This window comes from Toxorhynchites rutilus, chromosome 3 (genome assembly GCF_029784135.1).
Source record: "Toxorhynchites rutilus septentrionalis strain SRP chromosome 3, ASM2978413v1, whole genome shotgun sequence".
Lineage (NCBI taxonomy): Eukaryota > Metazoa > Arthropoda > Insecta > Diptera > Culicidae > Toxorhynchites > Toxorhynchites rutilus.
This window is the reverse complement of record NC_073746.1, coordinates 57,669,945-57,693,694: the sequence shown is the minus strand read 5'-3', so window position 1 is coordinate 57,693,694 and position 23,750 is coordinate 57,669,945. Positions and strand designations below refer to the sequence as shown.

The 23,750-nt window shown below is 38.5% G+C and overlaps 1 protein-coding gene across 2 annotated transcripts; it reads right to left on the bottom strand.

Annotated features, from left to right (window-relative positions):
- Window positions 1-1,050: 1,050 nt before the first annotated feature.
- Window positions 1,051-22,465, bottom strand: LOC129778235 (lipopolysaccharide-induced tumor necrosis factor-alpha factor homolog). 2 transcript variants are annotated; one of them, XM_055785012.1, is made up of 4 exons: window positions 22,447-22,465; window positions 14,672-14,885; window positions 14,360-14,498; window positions 1,051-1,752 (listed from the first exon to the last, which is right to left on the bottom strand). In XM_055785012.1, exons 2-4 carry the CDS (start codon window positions 14,859-14,861, stop codon window positions 1,650-1,652), a joined length of 432 nt encoding a protein of 143 aa, XP_055640987.1. In that variant the 5' UTR covers window positions 14,862-14,885; window positions 22,447-22,465; the 3' UTR covers window positions 1,051-1,649. The 2 variants fall into 2 exon arrangements, with proteins under 2 accessions (XP_055640987.1, XP_055640986.1); XM_055785011.1 differs by lacking the exon at window positions 22,447-22,465 and adding an exon at window positions 22,094-22,369.
- Between the last annotated feature and the right edge of the window lie 1,285 nt (window positions 22,466-23,750).

Below are 23,750 nucleotides of genomic sequence, written 5' to 3'. Positions count from 1 at the left end.
TAGGAATGATCTTGAAGATGATATTGGATGATCTCACTCTATACTCCCCAAAGATTTGACGATAGCTTGGCTCGAATGGTTAAAAGCCGATAAAATTTTATTAGATTGAAGTTCAGGTTGTTGTCCTCTCAATTCGTACTCAATTCACGTTTAACGTGTAGGTCTTGCTATTAACAATTTAAGGAATTGTGGTTCAGGATGTTATTATATCGAGCATTATATCCCATCAACTTTTTATTATTAATTTATTTTAAACGAAAATAGATATAATGTTGGTTCGGTCATGTAGCATATTTTCTTCTATGGGAAAACCGTTTAGCGCGTAATCCTAATATTGGATTGGGGAAAAAGAAATGTCGTATATTGTCAATATATGGCAACACTTAAACATATCTTGTGTTGTACTTATCGCATCTGGTCATACTATACGGCTATTTAAAGACGACAATCTGTGGTACAAGTGTCGTTTTCACAGTGTTGTGATTTTCATTTTCAGTCTCAAGTTATATCGCGTCAAAGATGGAGTCCACCAAGCAAGGGGGCGAAGTCCCATTTAACGAGGATAAGGAATCGAGGCGGCCCAAGCCGCGAAGATGGCGCGACCCGAGTCGACCGCCGATCCGACGTCGGAAGTGGCGGTCTTTCGCACGCAAACCTGTGTTCCACTGATTGTCCGGCTAGTTTGAAACATAGGATACGATTCTTTAGCAAGGTGCCAATTTTCGGAAGATGCCAATAAGATAAACAGAAATGTACTAAATTCTAGCATTATCTTACATATAAAAATGATTGCGAATAAGCGGCTGATCAACACGCTCATTCACGTTATTAGGAGTGTACAAAGCATTATCTTATGATATACCTTCGAAAACGATTGACTTGGACATTTAACCTGGAGAATATTTTGAAGCACTGAGGAGGGCCAACTTTCATCGAAGGTTGGGTAAATTTGTTTGCAAAGTTTGAAGTAAAAGCACATAACGCATGGTTCTAGTAGAGCAAGTCGGTTCATAGTCGGAGTAATTCAAATAAAACAGATAAAACAGCTAGTCTAATGCTCGATCAAGTGAAAATATATATATTTTTAAATCCTTTATGGGAATGTATGAATATTTTTATTCATAGAACAAGAATTATGTACATAAATATACATGGTTCAGTCACAACAGTTTACCAAAAGGATGTTTATATTTTATATATCATTATAAAAATTTATCTACATCTACTAAATATTTTCAATTCCTATCTATAACTTTCTTTCCTTTTAGCTTTAACTAATCTATATATGTGTCCTCTTATATCAAGAGTACATAGTGAATATTTTAAATTAAATAAAAAACAAAAATACTATATATGCTCGCATTATTGGCTTTGTAATTATTCCGCGGGAGCGCAAATTTATTTCCACAGTAATTTTATTTTAAGCTAACTGGGCCGGGCTGCTGTCGCAATTTCAATTTGATCTCTGCTGGAAGGAACTGGCTTTCGGCTGGATAACCCAAAAAGCACGGGACTGAAGAATTCAATATGCGAACATACGGTGATGGTAAATATGGCGAGTTAGGAGGTTTGCTACGCGCTATTGTGATAAGCTGCGTGATATGAATGGTGTATCCGAGGCCGTCCCGTGGTGCGCATAGTGAACATTTTTAGCTTCGGTATGTTCCGATGTATGCACTGCAATGGGGACAGTAGTGGTTCGCATTTTTGCACGAGTCCACCACGTACGGAATCCAGAAGCAGGGCCAGCAACTGTTGGGGAAGAGAAAGAAAGCAATGAATTTATTTCAGATCCAAAAAGTAATTGATTTTTGTTGTTGTCATTCATTAGACGTAAATCAGAAAATTAACATGTGATTTCCGTTCCGATTGATGATTTAAATTAGAAACACAATGAAACAACGGCGCACACGCTAGACGCGATGTTAAGAGGTTATAAGAACAGCTCACCCGCCTGCCAACTGTTCTTGTGAAACACTCTTGTTTCATTAGTGACCTAATGACACAAAAAGCGTAGCGTTCGAGGGGCCAGCAAACAAATTACAGCTTCAGGTGGCTGGAGAAGGCTAATCCCTTTCAATTCCATCCGTGTGCATCAATTAGCTGATCTCTGACACACGGCGGGAACATCGTCCGCTTTGTTTTTCTGCTGCTCTGCTAATGACATGAATAGGCTCGGTATAATCGATGGGTCGACCGGTTTACTGATGCACGTATTTATACACCCGCGAGTACATTATTGGCAAACCCATGTTGAAAGTTTATTGTAGACAAATGCAGCATCTTACCTCGGGTGAGCGAAGACGGCATTCGTCACATTTTTGTGTTGGTACCACAGATGACCATAACAAACAATAAATCTTAGGATACAATAAAACTTATGAAGCGAGTTCGATTGATGTAGGCAAGCATCTCTGTATGGTTGGAAAACCAGAATTTGATTTTATACAAATATCTAATTCATTTAGTGCCAACTCATTCTTTCAATATAGGTAAAAAGAAAGAGAAATGTATACAATTTTAGGAGAAGATATTTGCACCACATCATTTCTGCATCTGTACTGGGGTGCTAGTTTGAAATTTCGAAAACGAGAGCGTTACAGTTGGGGTACTAAAATTTGAGCATTGAGACTTCTTTGCCGGCTGAACGAAGTGTCATGACAATGACTTCCAGAATAGGGTCACTATCTGTCCTGATTTAGCAGGACAGATAGGATTTAGCAGGATTTAGCATTATAGTGACTTTCAACACATTTCGGCTGGTTCGTCACTTTTACTTCCATTTTTGGAAGAATGTCGGGAGTGAGAATTGAACTCGTGATCTCTGCGTGTGAGGTATGGATGTTACCGCAACGTCAGATTGCCTCGACCATACGCTGTTTTATTTTACGCGGTTTTTAGAATTTACACGGATTTCGGGATTTACGCGGTTTTTTTAACGCGGCACGCATTAACCGCGTAAAAATTCAATATGCTAGTTGATGTGACATTTCACGAAATAAATTTGTATTGTATCACTGATTAGTAGCTGAGAAATAAAAGAAGATACAGATAGCATGATTGTAGCATGCAAAAAATAATAAGGTAATCAATTGTTAGAGTATGGGTTGCATTGTAAACTACTAATTCACAGTTTGTTAATTTTTTACACGGATTTTGAAAATTACCCAGTTTATTCTTACGCGGATTTTGGAATTTACGCGATTTTTTTACGCGTGAATTCCAAAATCCTTTTTTATTGAAGATCAAAGTTTTGTGAGCATATAAAAAGAAGCAGTTGTTCTTTCACGAGATCTTTCCACTATTTAGAGATTTTCATTTTCCATTCTTTTTCCATCTTTTTCCATTTAGAGATTTTGATTCACTTGTCACGGTGATGTTTTTGTGTTTTTGTCTCGATATTCCAAGTGATATATTTTCAAATGTCTAAACGGAAGTGTCATTTTATCGACGAATTGTGCCAAAAGAACCCCTTTTGCATAAAATAATTTAAGGATTATGATGCCAACGCTGCATAAGTGATTCATTAGTGTCGGTGGCTCATAGCGGTATCTAGATTTAGTTATTTTGTTGAAACCGAAATTTGAAATCAACAATGAAAAATTACAGGTAGATCTGATTAGGAAAAGCATATCCTAACACCGAAACATTGCCAGAATATTCGATTAGAATCTTCTTCTAAATCCACGCTGAACTATGTGGTGCAGAAAACCAGCCGCTCAGAAAACTTGGGTTGCAGAAGGAGCTCTTGCGTTTCATAGTCGTGGCTTGTACTTCAGTACTGTTGCAATTGATGTTCGATGACTTTGAAACCGCCAAAAATCTCCTGTGCTCACATAAAGACAGAAGCCATCGTGAAACATGTAAAATAAATAAATTTCACGTGTTTTGATTTATTTATATCTCAAATAAAGGGTGTGTCACATCAAATTGCATCACGGAAAAAACGCTGTAGAAATTTAATTTTTAGGAATTATATCTTCAGCTTTCGCTTATAATCAGATAAGAGTGTATAGATCACGTTGGCCATGCTTCACTGTCAATTTTTCGTAAATTTGGAAAAATGTCGTCGAACGAAAAAGAGCGTCGTGAATTAATCCTGCGCACTCATTTCGAGAATCCGGAGTTGTCACATCGGGACATCGGTAAGATGCTGGGAATCGTCCAATCCACGGTCAGCAGAGTACTAAAACGATACTTCGAGAACCTAACCATCGACCGGAAAGTGAAGAACGGCAAAAATGGATGCTCCGTCAGTGAAAAAGATCACAAGCGCGTAGTTAAGCAGTTTAGACGTGATCCGAGAAGTTCGGTCCGAGATGTCGCCAATAAGCTGAATTTGTCGAGTTCATTCATCCAGCAGACCAAGCAGCGGGAGGGCCTGCGTACATACAAGGTTCAGAAGGCTCCTAACCGCGACGAAAGGCAAAACATGGTGGGGAAGACGCGAGCCCGGAAGCTGTACACCGAAATGCTGACGAAGCCGCATTGCCTGGTAATGGACGACGAAACCTACGTCAAAGCGGACTTTCGTCAGCTGCCGGGCCAGTTGTTCTTCTCCGCAGAGGACAAATTCAGCGTTCCGGAGGAGATTCGCAAGCAGAAACTATCCAAGTTTGCCAAAAAGTACATGGTGTGGCAAGCGATCTGCTCTTGTGGAAAGCGGAGCGCCCCCTTCGTGATGACCGGCACGGTAAACCTTAAGGAGTGCCTACAGAAGCGCTTACTACCACTATTGAAGCAGCACGAGGGCCCGACCATCTTCTGGCCGGATCTCGCTTCGTGCCACTATTCAAAGAACGTGTTGGAGTGGTACGAAGCCAACGGGGTCACCTTCGTGCCAAAGGAAATGAACCCGCCCAACGCGCCGGATCTTCGCCCAATAGAGAAATATTGGGCGATTATGAAGCAGGCCCTCCGGAAGAACCCAAAAGTTGTCAAATCGGAGGCGGACTTCAAGAGAAAATGGATTTCTGTTAAAAAAAAACTACAACCTGACGTTGTACAGAACCTTATGGACGGGGTAAAGAGGAAGGTGCGAGCATACGGGCTTGGGCTCGAAGTATGAATAAAAAGAAAATGCCAAAAGTTGTTTAATAGTTTTTATTTTACTGTCTAAAATTTGCAAAAGGATCGGTCTACTGGGCGAATTTCTACAGCGTTTTTTCCGTGATGCAATTTGATGTGACACACCCTTTAATCACAATGGTTTTTTCAACTCCGACCTGATGGTATCCCTATTCCAGAAGATAAAAGGTGTATGAGTGATGTTTGTTACTTATTAATTCAAAAACTTCTTCCTATAGCTTAATAAATGCTATGAAAGTAAACTATTGAAATCACAAAAATCCATAAGTATCACAAAATTATACGGGGTTGTAATCAAGACCAGGGTTACCATATCTACAGAATAATTCTATATTTATACAGATTTTTCAGCCTTTATGAAACCAAGAATCTGTAGTTACAGATTACAGATTTTTTGGGTTTTATACAAAATATACTGATTTTTGAAAACAACGTTCCGATATTAGAAATGATTTGAAGACAATCATCTTACCTATTTTATTCATATTGTAGTCGAATCAGTCCGAATGAGAGTAATTACATTTTGGTATTCATATGTAGCGTGATGTCCTGCTTTCTCATGTTCTATCTGAAGCGAAAACATGCTGAAGTTTGCGTCATCGGTTAGTGTTTCAACGAATAAATAACACAGTTTTTTTTTACTAAATCACAGTGACTGTGAATTGCAGAAATGCTGTCGTGAGAATCCATTTTGCGTTGAAGTTATTTTTGGTATTGACAATATCTAATAGATTGATAATACAAAATCTTGTCTATCTTGTTGTAGGTTGCGGAGAAGGCGGTTTTTATTGATTCTCTTGTAACATAGTCAATGAAGTCAATGAGCTCGTACGTTTTGACGTAGGATTACGTTTTCGGGAACATATGAAGGGAGTACAAATAAAAATATACAAATATTGGTCGCGTCATGAAAATTGTCCAATTTAGAGTTTAGACATTTGATGAGGGATTCGCGATATTTTGCATATTTATATATATATATATATATATATATATATATATATATATATATATATATATATATATATATATATATATATATATATATGCAAAATATCGCGAAAATTCATGAAGTTCGCGTGGAGTTTTCCTAACACGTTTTGGAAAATTGGTTCTCATGTTAGGAAAACGCGAATTTGAAGTCATCCTTCGCACAGCCAAAGTGGAAAAATGAGGTTAACTCAGTTCAGGAGTTATTATAGCTGGAATCCGTCGTTAGTTGTAAACTGAAACCAAACGACCAAACAACTACAAACGAAACAAACTTTGAATCAGTTGAACGACTTAATGATCAAACTTATTTTACTGTTTTCGTACAACGTCTTTTCTATTGTTTTTTGATTTGGAAAAAAACAACTGGAACACCCGATTTCAATCAGATCATTTTGATAATCAGAACAATTTATCACATTCTCTTGAGTAATAAATGTCCAGAATAGTACAAATTATACACGGTAGTAGGATCAGACATTGGAAATTCCGATTGATGTCTGGATAAACCACAAGATATTACGTCGATATTGAAGATGTAGAAACAAAAGCTATCGAACCGGGCGAGATAAAAAAATAACTTTTAGGGCTATCTGTTGCACAGTCAAACGATTGGAAAATGAATGTTGGAATAAAAAATATTCAAATAAAATCTGCTCGATTTATTTAGAATGGGAAAATTATATCATAGACTTCCGTATTCATATGACTTCGTTGAAATTTTATGTTCCTTTTTCGCGTTGCGGTGACAGTTCTCCAGTTTTGGGTGTACCAGCAATATATTATAATAATGCTACGTAGCGCAATGTAAAAAAAACCATGTCCTTGCAACTGTGTGAACTTCTACTACATTGTATTTTTCGAATGAAGCATTGTCTTTTTACTATAGTGCATATGCTTGCTAGCTCTATGCGGATACCATGAACATCGTTGAATCAATCCAATACAAAATTTAACATTATGCTACAAATTGGACTAATAAATTTTATACAGATATCAATACAGACTTTCTGGGAAAAAAATTAGATTAAAAGATTTTTTGAGACCAAAACCACAGATTTTATTATGGCAACCCTGATCAAGACACGACCGCATGGGACGAAGGACTACGCAATCATTTTACCAATCTGCTGTTTTTGTAGAAGTAATTCAACAAGCAACGATTCTTTCTTTCCTTCACGAGAACAATACCCAAACTGGTCACATGTCGAAATTTGTTTCTTTAAGTCAATGCACCCATTACACTGAGTATTTATCGCGAACGCTATCACGACGGTCTTTTTCGCATTATTCATTATGTTTTGTGTTGCCTCTGTGGTATCGCACTCTTAGACAACTTCCGTGAATCGCCATTCAACAAGTACCAAACACGCATCCAATAGATTACTTACACAGTGGCAGCGTTAAAAATGAAACATCGCAAGAATGTCCTTTTATCAAAAATCTGTTGCATCGCATCGGGGCCGAAGCACACAAGAGCAATTATATAAGGCAACTAAAAGAAGCCCCACTCCGCTCTTTGTTTTTAAGAGGCTTTAAATTTTGCAGTTCATCTCCCTCTAAACAAAAAATAGCAAAGGTGCGCTATTCATACGTACGGGATATGAACAAATTTAACGTTTCGTACAACGAAAACAAGCAACACACACACACAAAGCCAAACACTGGTGGCTTGATGCGACTTAATATTCACACATCTATAATCATTTTGCACTCTTCTAAAAAAAACTGTTTTTTTAGTACTAAACTCGAAATGAGATGATTGCGTGACGAGGTGCAGTTTCAGCTGTATTGCGTAAATGTCATTTTTAGTGCGAAACTAAATCACACATAACATTCCAGCAAAAGAATGATTTTCATTGTAAGCCGGCGATGATGGCCCATCTTGATTTGGCTCGGCTCGATGTGTTGATTGCAATGTCAGATGCCCAGAGATTGAGATATTCACTCGCGTCCACAGTTCGTGGGGAAACGAAGATGACACAAAACGTGCAGAATGCTTCCATTCTATAGGTAAGGTAAGGTAAGGTAAGGTAAAATCTTAAAATAATTTTGGAAATAAAACTTTTCACTTTCCATTATTCATGATGTTCGCATGGAGTTTCCCTAACACGTTTTGGAAAATCGGTTCCCATGTTAGGGAAACGCGAATTTGAAGTCATCCTTCGCACAGCCGAAGTGGAAAAATGAGGTTAACTTAGTTCAGGAGTTATTATAGCTGGAATCCGTCGTTAGTTGTAAACTGAAACCAAACGACCAAACAACTACAAACGAAACGAACTTTGAATCTGTTGAACGACTTAATGATCAAACTTATTTTACTGTTTTCGTACAATGTCTTTTCTATTGTATTTTGATTTGGAAAAAACAACTGGAACACCCGATTTCAATCAGATCATTTTGATAATCAGAATAATTTATCACATTCTCTTGAGTAATAAATGTCCAGAATAGTACAAATAATACACGGTAGTAGGATCAGACATTGGAAATTACGATTGATATCTGGATAAACCACAAGATATTACGTCGATATTGAAGATGTAGAAACAAAAGCTATCGAACCGGGCGAGATAAAAAAAACTGTTAGCGCTATCTGTTGCACCGTCAAACGATTGAAAAATGAATGTTGGAATAAAAAATATTTTAATAAAATCTGCTCGATTTATTTAGAATGGGAAAATTGCATCATAGACTTCCGTATTCATATGACTTCATTGAAATTTTATGTTCCTTTTCGCGTTGCGTTGACAGTTCTCCAGTTTTGGGTGTACCAGCAATATATTATAATAATGCTACGTAGCGCAATATAAAAAAAACATGTCCTTGCAACTGTGTGAACTTCTACTACATTGTATTTTTCGAATGAAGCATTGTCAAAATTTGTTTCTTTATGTCAATGCACCCATTGCACTGAGTATTGATCGCGAACGCTACCACGACGGTCTTTTTCGCATTATTCATTATGTTTTGTGTTGCCTCAGTGGTATCGCACTCCTAGACATCTTCCGTGCATCGTAATTCAACAAGTACCAAACACGCATCCGATAGATTACGTACACAGTGGCAGCGTTAAGAAAGAAACATCGCAAGAATATCCTTTTATCAAAAATCTGTTGCATCGGATCGGGGCCGAAGCGCACAAGAGCAATTACAGAAGGCAACTAAAAGAAGCTCCGCTCCGCTCTTTGTTTTTAAAGAGGCTGTAAATTTTGCAGTTCATCTCCCTCTAAACAAAAAGTAGCAAAGGTGCGCTATTCATACGTACGGGATATGAACAAATTTAACGTTTCGTGCAACGAAAACAAGCAACACACACACACAAAGCCAAACACTGGTGGCTTGATGCGACTTAATATACATATATCTATAATCATTTTGCACTCTTCTAAAAAAAACTGTTTTTTTAGTACTAAACTCGAAATGAGATGATTGCGTGACGAGGTGCAGTTTCAGCTGTATTGCGTAAATGTCATTTTTAGTGCGAAACTAAATCACACATAACATTCCAGCAAAAGAATGATTTTCATTGTAAGCCGGCGATGATGGCCCAGCTTGATTTGGCTCGGCTCGATGTGTTGATTGCAATGTCAGATGCCCAGAGAGTGAGATATTTACTCGCGTCCACAGTTCGTGGGGAAACGAAGATGACACAAAACGTGCAGAATACTTCCATTCTATGCCATACCGATATAGTGGTTCTCAGATTTTTGGGAAAAGTGGTAGTTTTATTCCTTATCTCAAAATATTAGACCCTATTTTTGGTTTTTTCATTAGGGTGCCCATTTCCATTTTAGGATGGTCCGAAAAATAATTTTTGGAAGAAAGAGAAAAAAAGGATTTTATGATCTGCGCAAGTGAGTAGCTCGCTTACTAAAGTGAAAAAAATAAATAAAAAAGAATATATATTGCGTTTTAAATTTTTGATCCTATTAAAAATTGAAATACACCCTTTGTGGTCGGAATTCATTTCCCTTGAAAGAGATCCTCGTATTTTATTGTTCATAGAAACTCCGTATACTCATTCGTGAAAATGTTCACTAGCCACTAAAATTTGTTTCGAAAAAAATGTAATCCATTACATCGTTGGATAAAGTTTTTAGTATGACTCCTTGCTGTGGTGGCTGAGAGTAAACAACGACCGCTAAGGCTTGAAAGATAAAAAAAACAAAGCAAAATTTTAGATAACAGTAAATCTCAACGTTTCATTTAATTTTAAGACAGTTGGCACCACAAACTTTTTTTGAAACCCACGTAACGTAACGTAACAAAAATTGCCGATTTTTCATGGGTATACCTTCATACGCACTGACGAAACTACCCATGCAGCATCAATCATAGTAACCCATGAGTCGGCAGAAAAAAATTGACACCTCTATCAGTCTCTCTAACTCTAACCGTGATGGTGAAAACAGCGAAGCTAAGGGTGGCAATGGATGTATGAAAAAAAATTCTAAAACCGACCGTGTACAATTTGTTTATTGGCCCAAAAAAATTATCTGTGCAAAGTTTCAGCTCAATCGGAAATGATTTAGGGTTGCCTTAAAGCGCTCAAAGTTTCCATTTTCCGATCCTCGAAAATCTTCCAAGGGGGGAGTAAAACGCATAAATGCATAAAACGTCGAGATCTGGTGTCATCTCGAAAAATAAATTTTGACCGACCTTCTGAGCCTTCAAAACTTTGAGAGCTTTGAGGTACCCCTAAATCATGTCCGATTGAGCTGAAATTTTGTACAGGTCATATGCATTCAGTCAACCTATAACTTGGATCCCAGGATGATTTAAACACTCTATTACACCACTAAGTTCAAGGCTTTGAAAAATCATGTCTACGGGTCCTATCGCACAGATAAACTATAAACCACTGCGTTAGTTATAAACACATGTTTACAGTGAAACACCCGGAATGCTGCGAATATGAATGCAATCGTCAAGTAAGTAGATAGAAAGGTAATGACGAACTTAAATTATATTTGTATTTATTTTGTTGATACATTATTTTTCTTTGCAGATTATGCGGTCGACACTTCATAGTTCGTATATAAATAAACTCTGTGGAATTTTGTGTACAACTACCTTCATGAAAACAAAAAAGTAACTGAAGCTCGCCAAGTGATAAGTGAAGTTCATGGTGTTGAATTGATTGCAGATTTGATATGATTTAAAAACTGTTTTAAATATTGTTGTCGTTCAAAATACGAAATTAACGTTCTGGTTATACTCTCGGCATATCACATGCATGCGCCAAAACCAGCGTCAAAACAGACGAAATATCAAGTTAATTGTTAAATTCTTCTTGTTTTCATCTACCATTCAACATGAATCACCTCAAAGTAATCCTAAGCTTGGCTATAGCAATTGCGGCCACTACTGCACACCCTGCTGATACTGAAGGTGTCATCAAGTGCTATCGAGAACAGTGCCAGCCCGGACAAAACTCGGAACAGTACAAAGAGTGCGGTGAGCAATTGGTTCAACGTTTTTTCAAAGATGTGGACAGCATCCGTAACAACTGTTTGGGAAGCTGTAGGAGCGATCTAAACGTAGTACCGATGGGTCTTACAGGTGTTGGTGGTGTCGGAAGGGTGCCTATCACATCAGCTTTGGGTGGCGTTACCAGAGGAGTTGTAGGTAGACTTACCAGCGGCCTTGCTGCAACCTTACGAAATGTATAGTGGGATAATAATAAAGTTTTGAAAACGATGTTGAGCAAGGCATTTGAAACACATAACGCAATAAAATGTGGATTCAATGGTCTTCCTCTTATCGAGTGGCACAAACGCTCCAAAACATTTAAACGAGGTATTATCAATGCCCCAATATCTCGCAGGTGGCATGTTCAAACATACATTCGCGTGTATTAAGGAGTGTATCGAAAAGTAGTCTTAAACTTTCAAACTTCGAAAACTGAAAACGTTTAACGCAGCTGGGGACAGTTAGGTGGGTTGAGGTCTTTTTCGACAAACATGATGCTGTATTACGAAAACCATTGTAAAGTGGATTTTGCATAATGTGCCAATGCCAAATCCGGCCAGAATAGATGGGGAACCTCGTACTTTCTATGAAGTGGAAGCAATCTCTTCTTCAAGCATTCACCCACATAAATTTGAGCATTTATTATTAAAAAAGTTTTTTTTTGGCCGATTTTTCCATCGCAATAGTCGTATCCGCAAATGGTACACTCTCTCCAATCGATTTGGTTCTGGCAGCGTTCTGGAATCTTCTTTGACGTATGTTTCGTCATCCATGAGAATGAACTGGTTGGGATTGTTCAAAATACGTTCATATAGTATTCGAGCTCGTGTTTTAGCGCGATCTTGCTGCTCCGATGTTTGTTTGTCCACTTTTTGCTTTTTATAGGTTTTCAGACCATGTCTCTGTTTAATCCGCTGAATCATCCCAACACTGGTTTTGAACCTCTTGGCCAAATCACGAATTGATGCAGATCTATTCTTCTGAATATAATTTACAACTTTTCGGTCCAATTCGGGATTACTTTGTCCGGGTTTTCGTCCACTTCTGCTGAGATCCTTTAAAGAACACTCATTACCGAACTTTGCGACGATTCGTTCAACACTTTCTCAACAAACTTTGATTTTTTTTTGTTATTTTGTGGTATGTAACACCCTTTTCGGTGCACCAATTGTGCAGATTTTTTTTTAGTTTCCAAATCAATCCGCGACTTTTCGAGAACAAATTGATGACCGCGACTAAATGACTTGTATTTCGATTTTTGACATGTAAACAAAGCGTGCTCTGATTACACGACAAAATAAGTTCATCCGTTTGTGTGTAATAACGTGTTAAATGTTTAAGACTACTTTTCGATAGACTCCTTTGAGCAAGTAGGGAACATTTTCTTTTGAAATTCGTCAAGATAGATGTTCTTAGCACAGACGTTACTCGATCTCAGGATCCACGCAATTATATAAGTAATAATATCACGTTATGGTGCCACATATTAACAACATTCCGAGTCGAAACGGAACATCTTTTACTCATTAAGATAAGGTAAATAATGTTGGTTTGTCCAGTCAAAAATATGAACATGTTCACTTTTTTGAATGCTCTAGTTCAGCGCACCTGTGTCTAATCAGATATTCAAATGTTTAAAAACATAGAAATAAAAATGTCTTTTTCATGATTCACAGTGGTTTTATACCATATTTTTACGGACTTAAATGTTTTGAAGGTTTTTATTGGTGTCATTTTAAAGTTAGCGCCCCTCATTTCACGTATTCAGACCTTTTCTGGATTGTAACACTTACAAATATTGTAAACATCATGCTTGCACACTGTTTGTATCAGATTTATATATCTAAATCATGTAATTAATGCATCTCGATGACCACGATTCTGATCATGGTCTGTCCGATGCGCTGATGTTTGTTTGTCCACATGATTACTGTGGCATCCGCTTGGCACGCTGCAGTTCGTTTATGTTGTCCGTCGCGCGTAGCAGAAATAAAAGCTGTCAAACAAATGAAATACGAATTTCTGCAAAACTCGGAAACTAATCGAGCTAAACTAAGGAGCAAGACATGTTTTTATGGTAGTCTCATTTGTTTGACAAAATAGAGCAAATGGAACCAAAATTGGAATGTGAGGATTTAAGAGTACAAGAAATGTTATTTAAATCCTCTGGAAGAAGAAGGAGGGTCCAATAAAAATATTACACAAATTTCAATTAACCATAGTTATTATTAATAACACTTACATTTATATCAATAAAAATATAGAGTAGAAACGAAAATTAAATGCAATTTATACGCAATTCAATTAATTTCTTTAATTTATTTCCATATGAATGGACGAATATTCACGTGGGTAACAGGGGGAGGGGTCTACTTAATGTCCACGCTTGTCCACGGAGGGGGAGGGGGTGTCCAAAATCGAGATTTTTCTATTAACGTAGAATGTAAAAAGCTCCACACATTCTTTATTGATCAAATTTCGATCGTAACACTCTCTCCTATTACCGCGAATTCTAAGAGCAAAACACTTAAGAGTGACTCATTGTCGCTGGCGGCCGGAAGATGGCACTCGTTAATATTAATATTTGACACGTTTTCGTGTCTACGTGGTCTAATTTCATGCGCACGGCATTGAAATCACCCAGCAGCCTTATCTTATCGCATTTCGAGTGAGTATTATTGCGCATTGCGATGAACAACATTTTGTTGGGGTGGGATTTCCGCTGCCATCGATGTGCAGATAACGGTACTCGGGGAACCGATAAACGGAACCCCTTGAAGCCCATTGTCGGGCGGGCGCAACTTACATGAATAAACACAGCAGACCGGCCATGATGTGCGTCTTGGTCGAGGTCTCGTAATCTAGACGGGTGATAACGTGCTTCTGGCAGGAGGGGCAGGTGATCGAGGCAGGATCGGGTCCTACTCGGGGTGCGGCGACAATTGCTGGAATGATAAAATGTATCTTTCATTACTACGTTTCGTTGATGAGAATCATTTCTAACAAGAATTATTGACGTCAACGAAAATGCCCTCTGTCGGATGCTACATTCAAGAATGGATTTATATTCAGTAAACGTTTAAGTGTAATACTGTTTCCGCCACAAACCGATACTTACTGTGTACATAGGCTGCCTGGGGTTGATTTGGCGGAATCATATTTGCATTTGCATCGTATGGTGGCGGAGGAGGAGGATGCGAATAGCTCTGCTGGTGAGGGTATCCGCTGGATTGCGGCTGGAATTGGCTCTGGGCAGGCATTGGCATGCCACCGGGAGCATTAGGATAAGGCGAGCCTTTGCTGTCCATATCGCTCAGTGTCGGTGCTTGTATCTGAAAAAAAAATCAATTGGTAAAGCAAATGTTTGCATTAGAAATAACGCTGCCGTATCGATACACGGTGTGTGGGAAGAAAAAAAAGCTTCCAGAAAAAATAGCCGCGGAGAACCGGTTACTTAATAGAGTTGACAAATATAGAATTACTTGGAATCAGGTGGCGTTGCCATTCGTTTTCACAATTAAAGAAAACGATATAACATATATGTACGACGAAAGCAATCGATGCGATTGATATGTATTTAATTAGGTGCAATAACATTCCAGTTTTGCAACTTATCAAATCACCATATTGAACCGTTAAACTGCAGAGGATTTGATGGATGGGAACAAGCAGTGCAGACGTCATCCCGCTATGATGCAATGTTTAGGAATATTTGATTTGTTGTTATAAGCGGGGAAGCAATAATATATGACTTGCAGAAATTGATAGCATTTATATCTATTCGCTACAATGTTTGCATTTTGTTGGTTTATTTGCTACAAAAGTAGTTATTATATCTATAATTAACAATAAGAATTTCTGAAGTTGAACAACAATCATGATCAGATTTCAATGAGAATATTTATTTTAAAAAAGAAAATAGAATTGAATAATTGAAATTGTACTGTCCTGTTCCTGTTCACTTTGGATAGTACTTGTTCAGACCTGCATATCGTTTTTGAAGCTGTATATATTTTATTCCTTAGTTCATCAATTGCCTATATAATAGCAGGCGCTTATTGTTCGCTTATGAATGAAATATACACAAGAAACTACAAAGTTGTTACCCAAGTCTCAGCTGTTGAATTCCAGAGTGTACACGATCTTTGTTCGAATAGTCACAGTCTGGTGACAACACCTATATGGAGTTGCTTTGGTTTTAAATACACATCTACAATGAAGTTTTGTCTGAATTTCTAGATGCAATTCATTTTCCCGGTTATGGTTTATCCGGATGCTATTATTATACATTTTAGTAATTGTTTAGTAATTTTAGTAAAGAAATTACATCCACATATTTCAGCAACTACAATGCTGTACAAGAAGATCACGTCCCATGACTCTTTGATGATGTTCTGGGATCATACACACATAATTCAGCTGGAATATTGGTCATAAATCGATTTGTTGCGGAGCAGAGTTTTAATTGGATGACGATGTTTGCAGAATTTGCACACCGTTTTTATTACATTTTCGGTCACAGATTTTTGAAGGCAACATGTTGTTAACCGTGGCAGGAATAAATCGTCCCAGAAAACAACTGCAACAGAAACGACCGTTCAGAAAAAAGTGTAGTAGGCTAGAAATATTGTGGCGCGGGGAAAATATGATGCTGATACTTCACAGAAAAAGATGTAATTTCTATTATAAAATAACATTTCTTTATTGTTTTTCGAAATTTATTTTGAGGTCAATATAATGGGGGCGAAGTACCCATTTACCGAACATAAGGAATCGAGGCGGCCCACGTGATTCTAGTTCACCGCCGACCCGCCGTCGGAAACGGCGGTCTGTGCACACAAACCTGTGTTCCACTGATTGCCCGGTGAGTTTAAAACATAGGATACGATCATTTAGCAAGGTCCGACCGAGCTTTAGCGAGCGTCGGACGGCATACGTTTGCCTGATGCATTACGTTTGTCCGGCGCAAAATCATAACTCGTATACATACTAGCTGAGCGGGAACCGTTGTTAACAATTTACGTTAATTACCCTGGAAATGAGTATCTCGTACGGAGTAACAATTCGTTTCATGATAGAGGCAAATGAACCATAATATTTGAAGCCTCTTAAAAACAAAGAAGAAGAAGAAGTGTCACGAATTGAATTGTTTCGATAAGAGTTTCTTATTCGTGATATCAGATTTCCCATTTGTCTTCCAATCAAGCCAATCCGCTGGTTTGAAAGAAACAGCAGGTTTGGCGAGAGTAAATTTTTTTTTCATTCTGAGTAAAGCCTAGTTTATACGGTGCGAGTAATCGTACGAGTTGACCTAGTCAGTTAATGTTGTGTAGCTACTCACACCCAACGTGGTTTGACATATACAACAGGTGTGCCAGAATTTTTGTATCGTACACGAACATTACTCATACAGATAAAACAGTGTGCAGAATCACAGCACTTTGATTATAAAATGTAACAAATTCATTCATTTTTGATTCAAACCCTTTCATCCGTTTTTTTTTTCTCAGAGAATTGAACTCGAGGAAGAACTAACTATAAAGTCATAACTTTTACCGTGTTTTAATTCAGAAAGCGCGTGAATTTTAGTCATCAAAAATGTCGAACAAATAGATGCTCCTCCTGGAAATTGATTAACATAAAGTTACATGGACGATTCAAGTTCAAGTTCTGTGCTGTGCAGAGGTTTTGAGTAACAATTTGTGAGAATGAGTGAGTGAGTGAGCGTTTTTTCTCCCTTTCTCTCTCTCTCTCTCTCTCTCTCTTTTTATATGTGTTTCTGTTGTACGCGAGCTCCGCATAACGCTTGTATGCAGGTTAATTCACTCCGCTCAGAGATTGGTGTTTCATTTCCTGCACGGCATCACTCGTCTAGGGACCATACGATACTCAGGTCGAGGCGTTTATAGTTGTTGTTTCATTCGCTTAGTATTGGCAGTCATTTCTCGTGGATCTGCCTTTTCACAACGAAAGGATTTTCGTTTGAAAGTGGTGCTTTTCAATAATGTTTGATATCGCAACTTGTCGCCTTGTGTTATTGTTTTTCAATTATAATTTACATGTATGTGGATTTTTGTTCACATTTTGGATTCTCGCAAAGTCCGAGAATCAAGAATGACCTTCGAGTTAAAGACCCTTAAAAAACGAGAACTGAACTGACTACGCACGATGAATAACAAAATGCATGACAACTCATGTTTTTTCGGTTATAGCTCAGTTGTAAGACGCAATTCCGAAGCTTGTGATTTGGTTTGCATACAAAATTCGCAAGTCTGTGTCTCATAACCATTTATAATGTGATTTAGAAATGGGAAGGGAACTTCTCAACTTCAACACGAATGAATTCTAAGGAAAACATGTCTTGCAGAACATCGCGTGTTCAAGTCAACCGAGTAAAATTAGACGATCGATTTGTGAAACACACTTGAACGTTGATTTCCAGTTACAAGTTTAGCGATAGCGAGATGAATAACTTTACTCTCTTTCAACAGCTGGAAACATGATTAGTGACTGGATGACCAAATCATGAAAAGTTTCTACAACTAGAGGGCTGGAAACGTGAAATCTAGTGGCCAGAACGTCAAAATATGAAAAGCTTTTACAGTCAGGGGGCTGGAGAAATTCCTACAGCTAGGAGGCTGGAAACGTAAAATTGAGAGGCTAGATGGCCAAAATATGAAAATTTCTGCAGCTAAAGGGTGTGTCACATCAAATTGCATCACGGAAATTTAATTTTTAGGAATTATATCTTCAGCTTTCGCTTATAATCAGATAAGAGTGTATAGATCACGTTGGCCATGCTTCACTGTCAATTTTTTGTAAATTTGGAAAAATGTCGTCGAACGAAAAAGAGCGTCGTGAATTAATCCTGCGCACTCATTTCGAGAATCCAGAGTTGTCACATCGGGACATCGGTAAGATGCTGGGAATCGTCCAATCCACGGTCAGCAGAGTACTAAAACGATACTTCGAGAACCTAACCATCGACCGGAAGGTGAAGAACGGCAAAAATGGATGCTCCGTCAGTGAAAAAGATCACAAGCGCGTAGTTAAGCAGTTTAGACGTGATCCGAGAAGTTCGGTCCGGGATGTCGCCAATAAGCTGAATTTGTCAAGTTCATTCGTCCAGCGGACCAAGCAGCGGGAGGGCCTGCGTACATACAAGGTTCAGAAGGCTCCTAACCGGGACGAAAGTTAAAACATGGTGGGGTAGACGCGAGCCCGGAAGCTGTACACCGAAATGCTGACGAAGCCGCATTGCCTGGTAATGGACGACGAAACCTACGTCAAAGCGGACTTTCGTCAGCTGCCGGGCCTGTTGTTCTTCTCCGCAAAGGACAAATTCAGCGTACCGGAGGAGATTCGCAAGCAGAAACTATCCAAGTTTGCCAAAAAGTACATGGTGTGGCAAGCGATCTGCTCTTGCGGAAAGCGGAGCGCCCCCTTCGTGATGACCGGCACGGTAAACGGGCAGGTTTACCTTAAGGAGTGCCTACAGAAGCGCTTACTACCACTATTGAAGCAGCACGAGGGCCCGACCATCTTCTGGCCGGATCTCGCTTCGTGCCACTATTCAAAGGACGTGTTGGAGTGGTACGAAGCCAACGGGGTCACCTTCGTGCCAAAGGAAATGAACCCGCCCAACGCGCCGGAACTTCGCCCAATAGAGAAATATTGGGCGATTATGAAGCAGGCCCTCCGGAAGAACCCAAAAGTTGTCAAATCGGAGGCGGACTTCAAGAGAAAATGGATTTCTGTTCAAAAAAAAACTATAACCTGACGTTGTACAGAACCTTATGGACGGGGTAAAGAGGAAGGTGCGAGCATACGGGCTTGGGCTCGAAGTATGAATAAAAAGAAAATGCCAAAAGTTGTTTAATAGTTTTTATTTTAATGTCTAAAATTTTCAAAAGGATCGGTCTACTGGGCGAATTTCTACAGCGTTTTTTCCGTGATGCAATTTGATGTGACACACCCTTTAAGAGGCTAGAAACATGAAATTGTATGCCAATATGGTAGAAGCTTCTGCGGCTCGGGAGCTGAATACGTGACATGAAATGGCTAGTGAGCCAGCATCATAAAAGTTATTGTAACTGGAAGCGTGAGGTTGAATGAAGCATTTTTAGCCTTTTTAGCTCTATGATGAAAAAAAGACCAAGAAATATAGTATTTTGCCTCAGTCAATTTTGCAGCTTGTGGGGATCAAAATTTGAGATCGATAATATTTTTTCTCTGGTTCGTTTCGAGATGTGAAAAAATTGAGAGTGAGAGAAAAAGTGGAAATTGTTGCTTAAATGTGATTTTGAGTCGTACCAGATCACTGATCAGAAGCGATCCAAAGTGCTTCACAGGTTCACAGTTTTCACGAAGTTGTTCATAAAAGTGGAACTGTCATGTCACCATTCGGTCAAATGAAACAGCAAGGTATTTAGGCGAAGCTCAGCACATTTAAAAGTACTACCTAGTGCAAACCTCATTTTTTCCTGATCCAATCGAAGATACAGCTACGCCGGAGCCCCACTTGGTCGAAATAATCGTAAAATGGATACTACATCAACACCAAACGAAATCAGTACAGCAGACACATCAAGTAGACCTACAGTAGAACCAAAGCATCTAAAAAATTACATAACTTATTGAATAACTCATTAAACGAAAGATGGGTAGGGTAGTTGTTAGCTAATTTTATCAAATAATATTGGCAGTGTAAGTTTGCAGGACAGCCTAATAGAAACACTCATGGCGAGGGAGAAGAGAGAAAAAGGAAGGATATCTGTGAGTGAGAACGGATACAAGAAAGGAAGTGTTATTGAAAGCGGAGAATAAAATATTATTTGAAAATGAAGACAAGGGTTTTTCTAAAAGAATTTCCGAAACGGTATTGATACTGATATCTACACTAAGCACCTGCTTTCTTCAAAATTTACAATAGCGTAGGTATGAAAAGAGAAAATGGCTTCGGAATTACTGGACATAAGGTGAACCAGTTAATCCTTTTTTGTAAATTTCCAGTCGTGTTTGTACTCCTGGCTAGATCAATTCCTTCGCTGACATATATCTGTCCTTGTCATTGGAGCAGGAAATCCAATAAATTTGAGATCACCATTTATCGAAGATCTTTCCTACGATCTTTTATATAAACTTTGCCGACCCCAATGGTTGTGTCTGTGACCAAGATGGTCACGACGTCGAGCATGCTGTTTCGTCGAACGAAGGGTATGTTGTCGCCAGATCGAATTTGGAAATTCTAACTCCCATTCTTGAATGAACTTGTCATTCCACTAATCTTGAGTATTTTAATTTAATTATCATAAATTTAGCAATTAATGGAAAGGTAATCGAATTTGGCTACAACATACTGATTGAATGATTATGCTGATAATTTAAAGATCAATATTATTAAATATCTTTTTGAGAAAACTTATTTTAATTCGATCAAAAACAAAAAGTGTATTGGATAAGAATCAGTAGATATAGATGAATTTAGAAAACTAGAATTTATTAGTGAGATAATATACTAATAATGTACTATGTACATAGTTATGTAAAATTGTAGCTTATTGAGGATTGCCTGAGTTTTCAAAATTTGATGAATAATAGACGTTACAGAAGTCAAGTTACTGCTTTGTAAATGACGAAAATTTTAATGCATAGGTGCTTTTACACCGATATTAAGCACCTACATCTATTTCTATTTGAAGAATAGTAAAACTTCCACCGAAATGTTTTGATTGATGTGATTACGGTGATCAATTTTCAACTTATAACAAAGCCCAAGAGAGATACACGCGTTGTAAGGTGGGTAGTAAATACGAAAATGATGACCAACAATTTTGCCAACCGCATTTTGCACTGTGCTTAACATATATAACGAAAAAAAGCGCTTATGGTTGAAAAAGAAGCGACATTTTGAGGTCAACCGAAAAGTAGCAAGGATATCTGCTCAGTCGACACTGAAACATTCGTTCGATATGCCTCTTGATCGTCGTGCAGAACCTCAAGGAGACTTTTTTGAATGGCATGAACGAATCATTGATAAATCCGATAGTTTTTGCACCTTGAAACAACATTATTCAAATTTGTACTCGTTTAAAAAGCACGACAGTCACCCAACTTACCGCAATACACATTAGAATTATTTTCTATATTCAACAAACAAGATGTATTTGAATAATCGGTCAAACGAAACTGCATACATAACCAACACTTGCCGTGCAGTCAAATCTGCGATTTATAGTGGATTACTTCCAAGCTTTCATAACCGCAATTTCTATCAGAAAGAGGTTATTGAACCTCCTCGCTGCTGAACCCCCAACGCATCATTTCAAATCCAAACACCGTAAGCTACATTTCAACACTGAATTCACGAGCCACCCATCTATCCGCATTGGCTCCAACGACTCCACTGCCCTAGTACAATTGTTATGAAACGCCGCAGAATTGAAACGAAACATAACCGGTCCCCCACATGTATGCGCAATGCAATATATCTTCAGCTCCAAGTGTCGACTTCGAAGAAAGAAAACCAGATTTTACTCACTTTCCTTTTCACAGCACTGAACTTTCGAACCCACTGCCAGGCACTATACGAGTGTTACTTCAAAACCGAAAACGATTCTCCGGCACAATGGTTTCTTCCACCCGCAATCCCGGGCCTCGAATCAAGCGTTGGATTGTTCGGGATTTTTCCACTTGATATCGGCAAATCGAACCTCCACGATATGCACGCGTCGCGATACAGCAACTTGCTGCACAAACTCCGTGCTGCTCCGAGTGTCCGATTTCGCTGAACGACTGAACCACACTGAACGGGTCTTACCGCTTGGACAGGATCAAAATAGAGCGAAAGTGTTTCCGTCTCGCCTCCGGGGCTCCACAGCTGTTATCGCTTACCTGATGCGCGTCCAGTCATGGAGATATCCGCGGAAAGTCATCGCTGATTATCACCAGGAAACGGCGATAAATGCAAGCGCACCGCATGCGGGTGAACAACGAAAGGTAGAAGCTGTGAATGCTGATGAATTGGCGCGGTTCCATTGTACAACCCTGTAAATCATGAACCGAATTCATTTGCATTATTACGTGTGAGCGGAGGAGACTTGCTCATGACGTCGAAGAGTGGTGATCAATCGAGAAATACGCGAGATCGATTATTTGAGTCACGCTTTTCTTGATAACGCAACTTCGTGAACGGTAGATCGGTAGATCGATCGTCCTGTTTAATCAACAATGTTGTTGTAGAACTTTTTTCTGTCGCGGACCGTTGTTTGAATTTGCTTCTCTAATTGCCATTTCAGATGATTGAAGCTGAGAGAGCGATCGTAATTTAATTACGAAGCTCACATTCCGCTGAACCGGCATGTTGGGATGTGAACCTGTTCGAATTTGATTACAACTCGTGTTTACCGTGTTAGTAATCGAAAATAATAACAATGCTGATGCGTGATCAAATAATAGCGTCTCACTGGTTCAGCGCGCTACTGCTTGCCCTGCGAGGGAAAATTTCTTTTGACTCACCAGGATTTCGTGAGCCGTATTTTCCAACTCTATTCCATTGCCTATAATGTGTTTTCACGCAGTCAACATTTGGGTTGTAAAGAACAAAACGAAACGAAGTTCTAGTGAATTGGGTTAGTGTTGAGACCAACCGAAAAAAATAACTTTCGATGCACGTATCTGACAGATGAAACAGGGCATAAAACGAGTCTGCATCCTTGAGTTATTTCTTTGCTGCTTTAACTTTAGAATTTATTGTGCAATGGAAATAAAATCATCTCTGACGTTTTTCCACTTTTGAAAGAATTATTTTTATACACTATATGTTCCGATATGTAGAATTTAATAAAATATACCTGAAAGTGAAATTAAATGTTTCAATTCAATTGAATTTAAAAAAAAAAACAAAATAAAATAGGTTTTCCATATTGACGAGCTCAAATTTCTTATATGATAACATAATGACACGTGCGTGCTTAGTCTTATTTCTAGCCTCAATTAACTTATTTAATTGCGACGTAATATTTTTAGAAAGTTCTGAAATGTTCACAAGTTTCTGGGAAATAAACTAGCTCTCTCAAACTTAAATGACAATTTTCGAGCACCATTCCTTTTATTTTGTCGATGTTTTCATCAGTTGAAAAGGTGGAGAGTAGTCGTTGACGTGGCAGAACCTTCATCTCTTCTCGGCCGTATATATC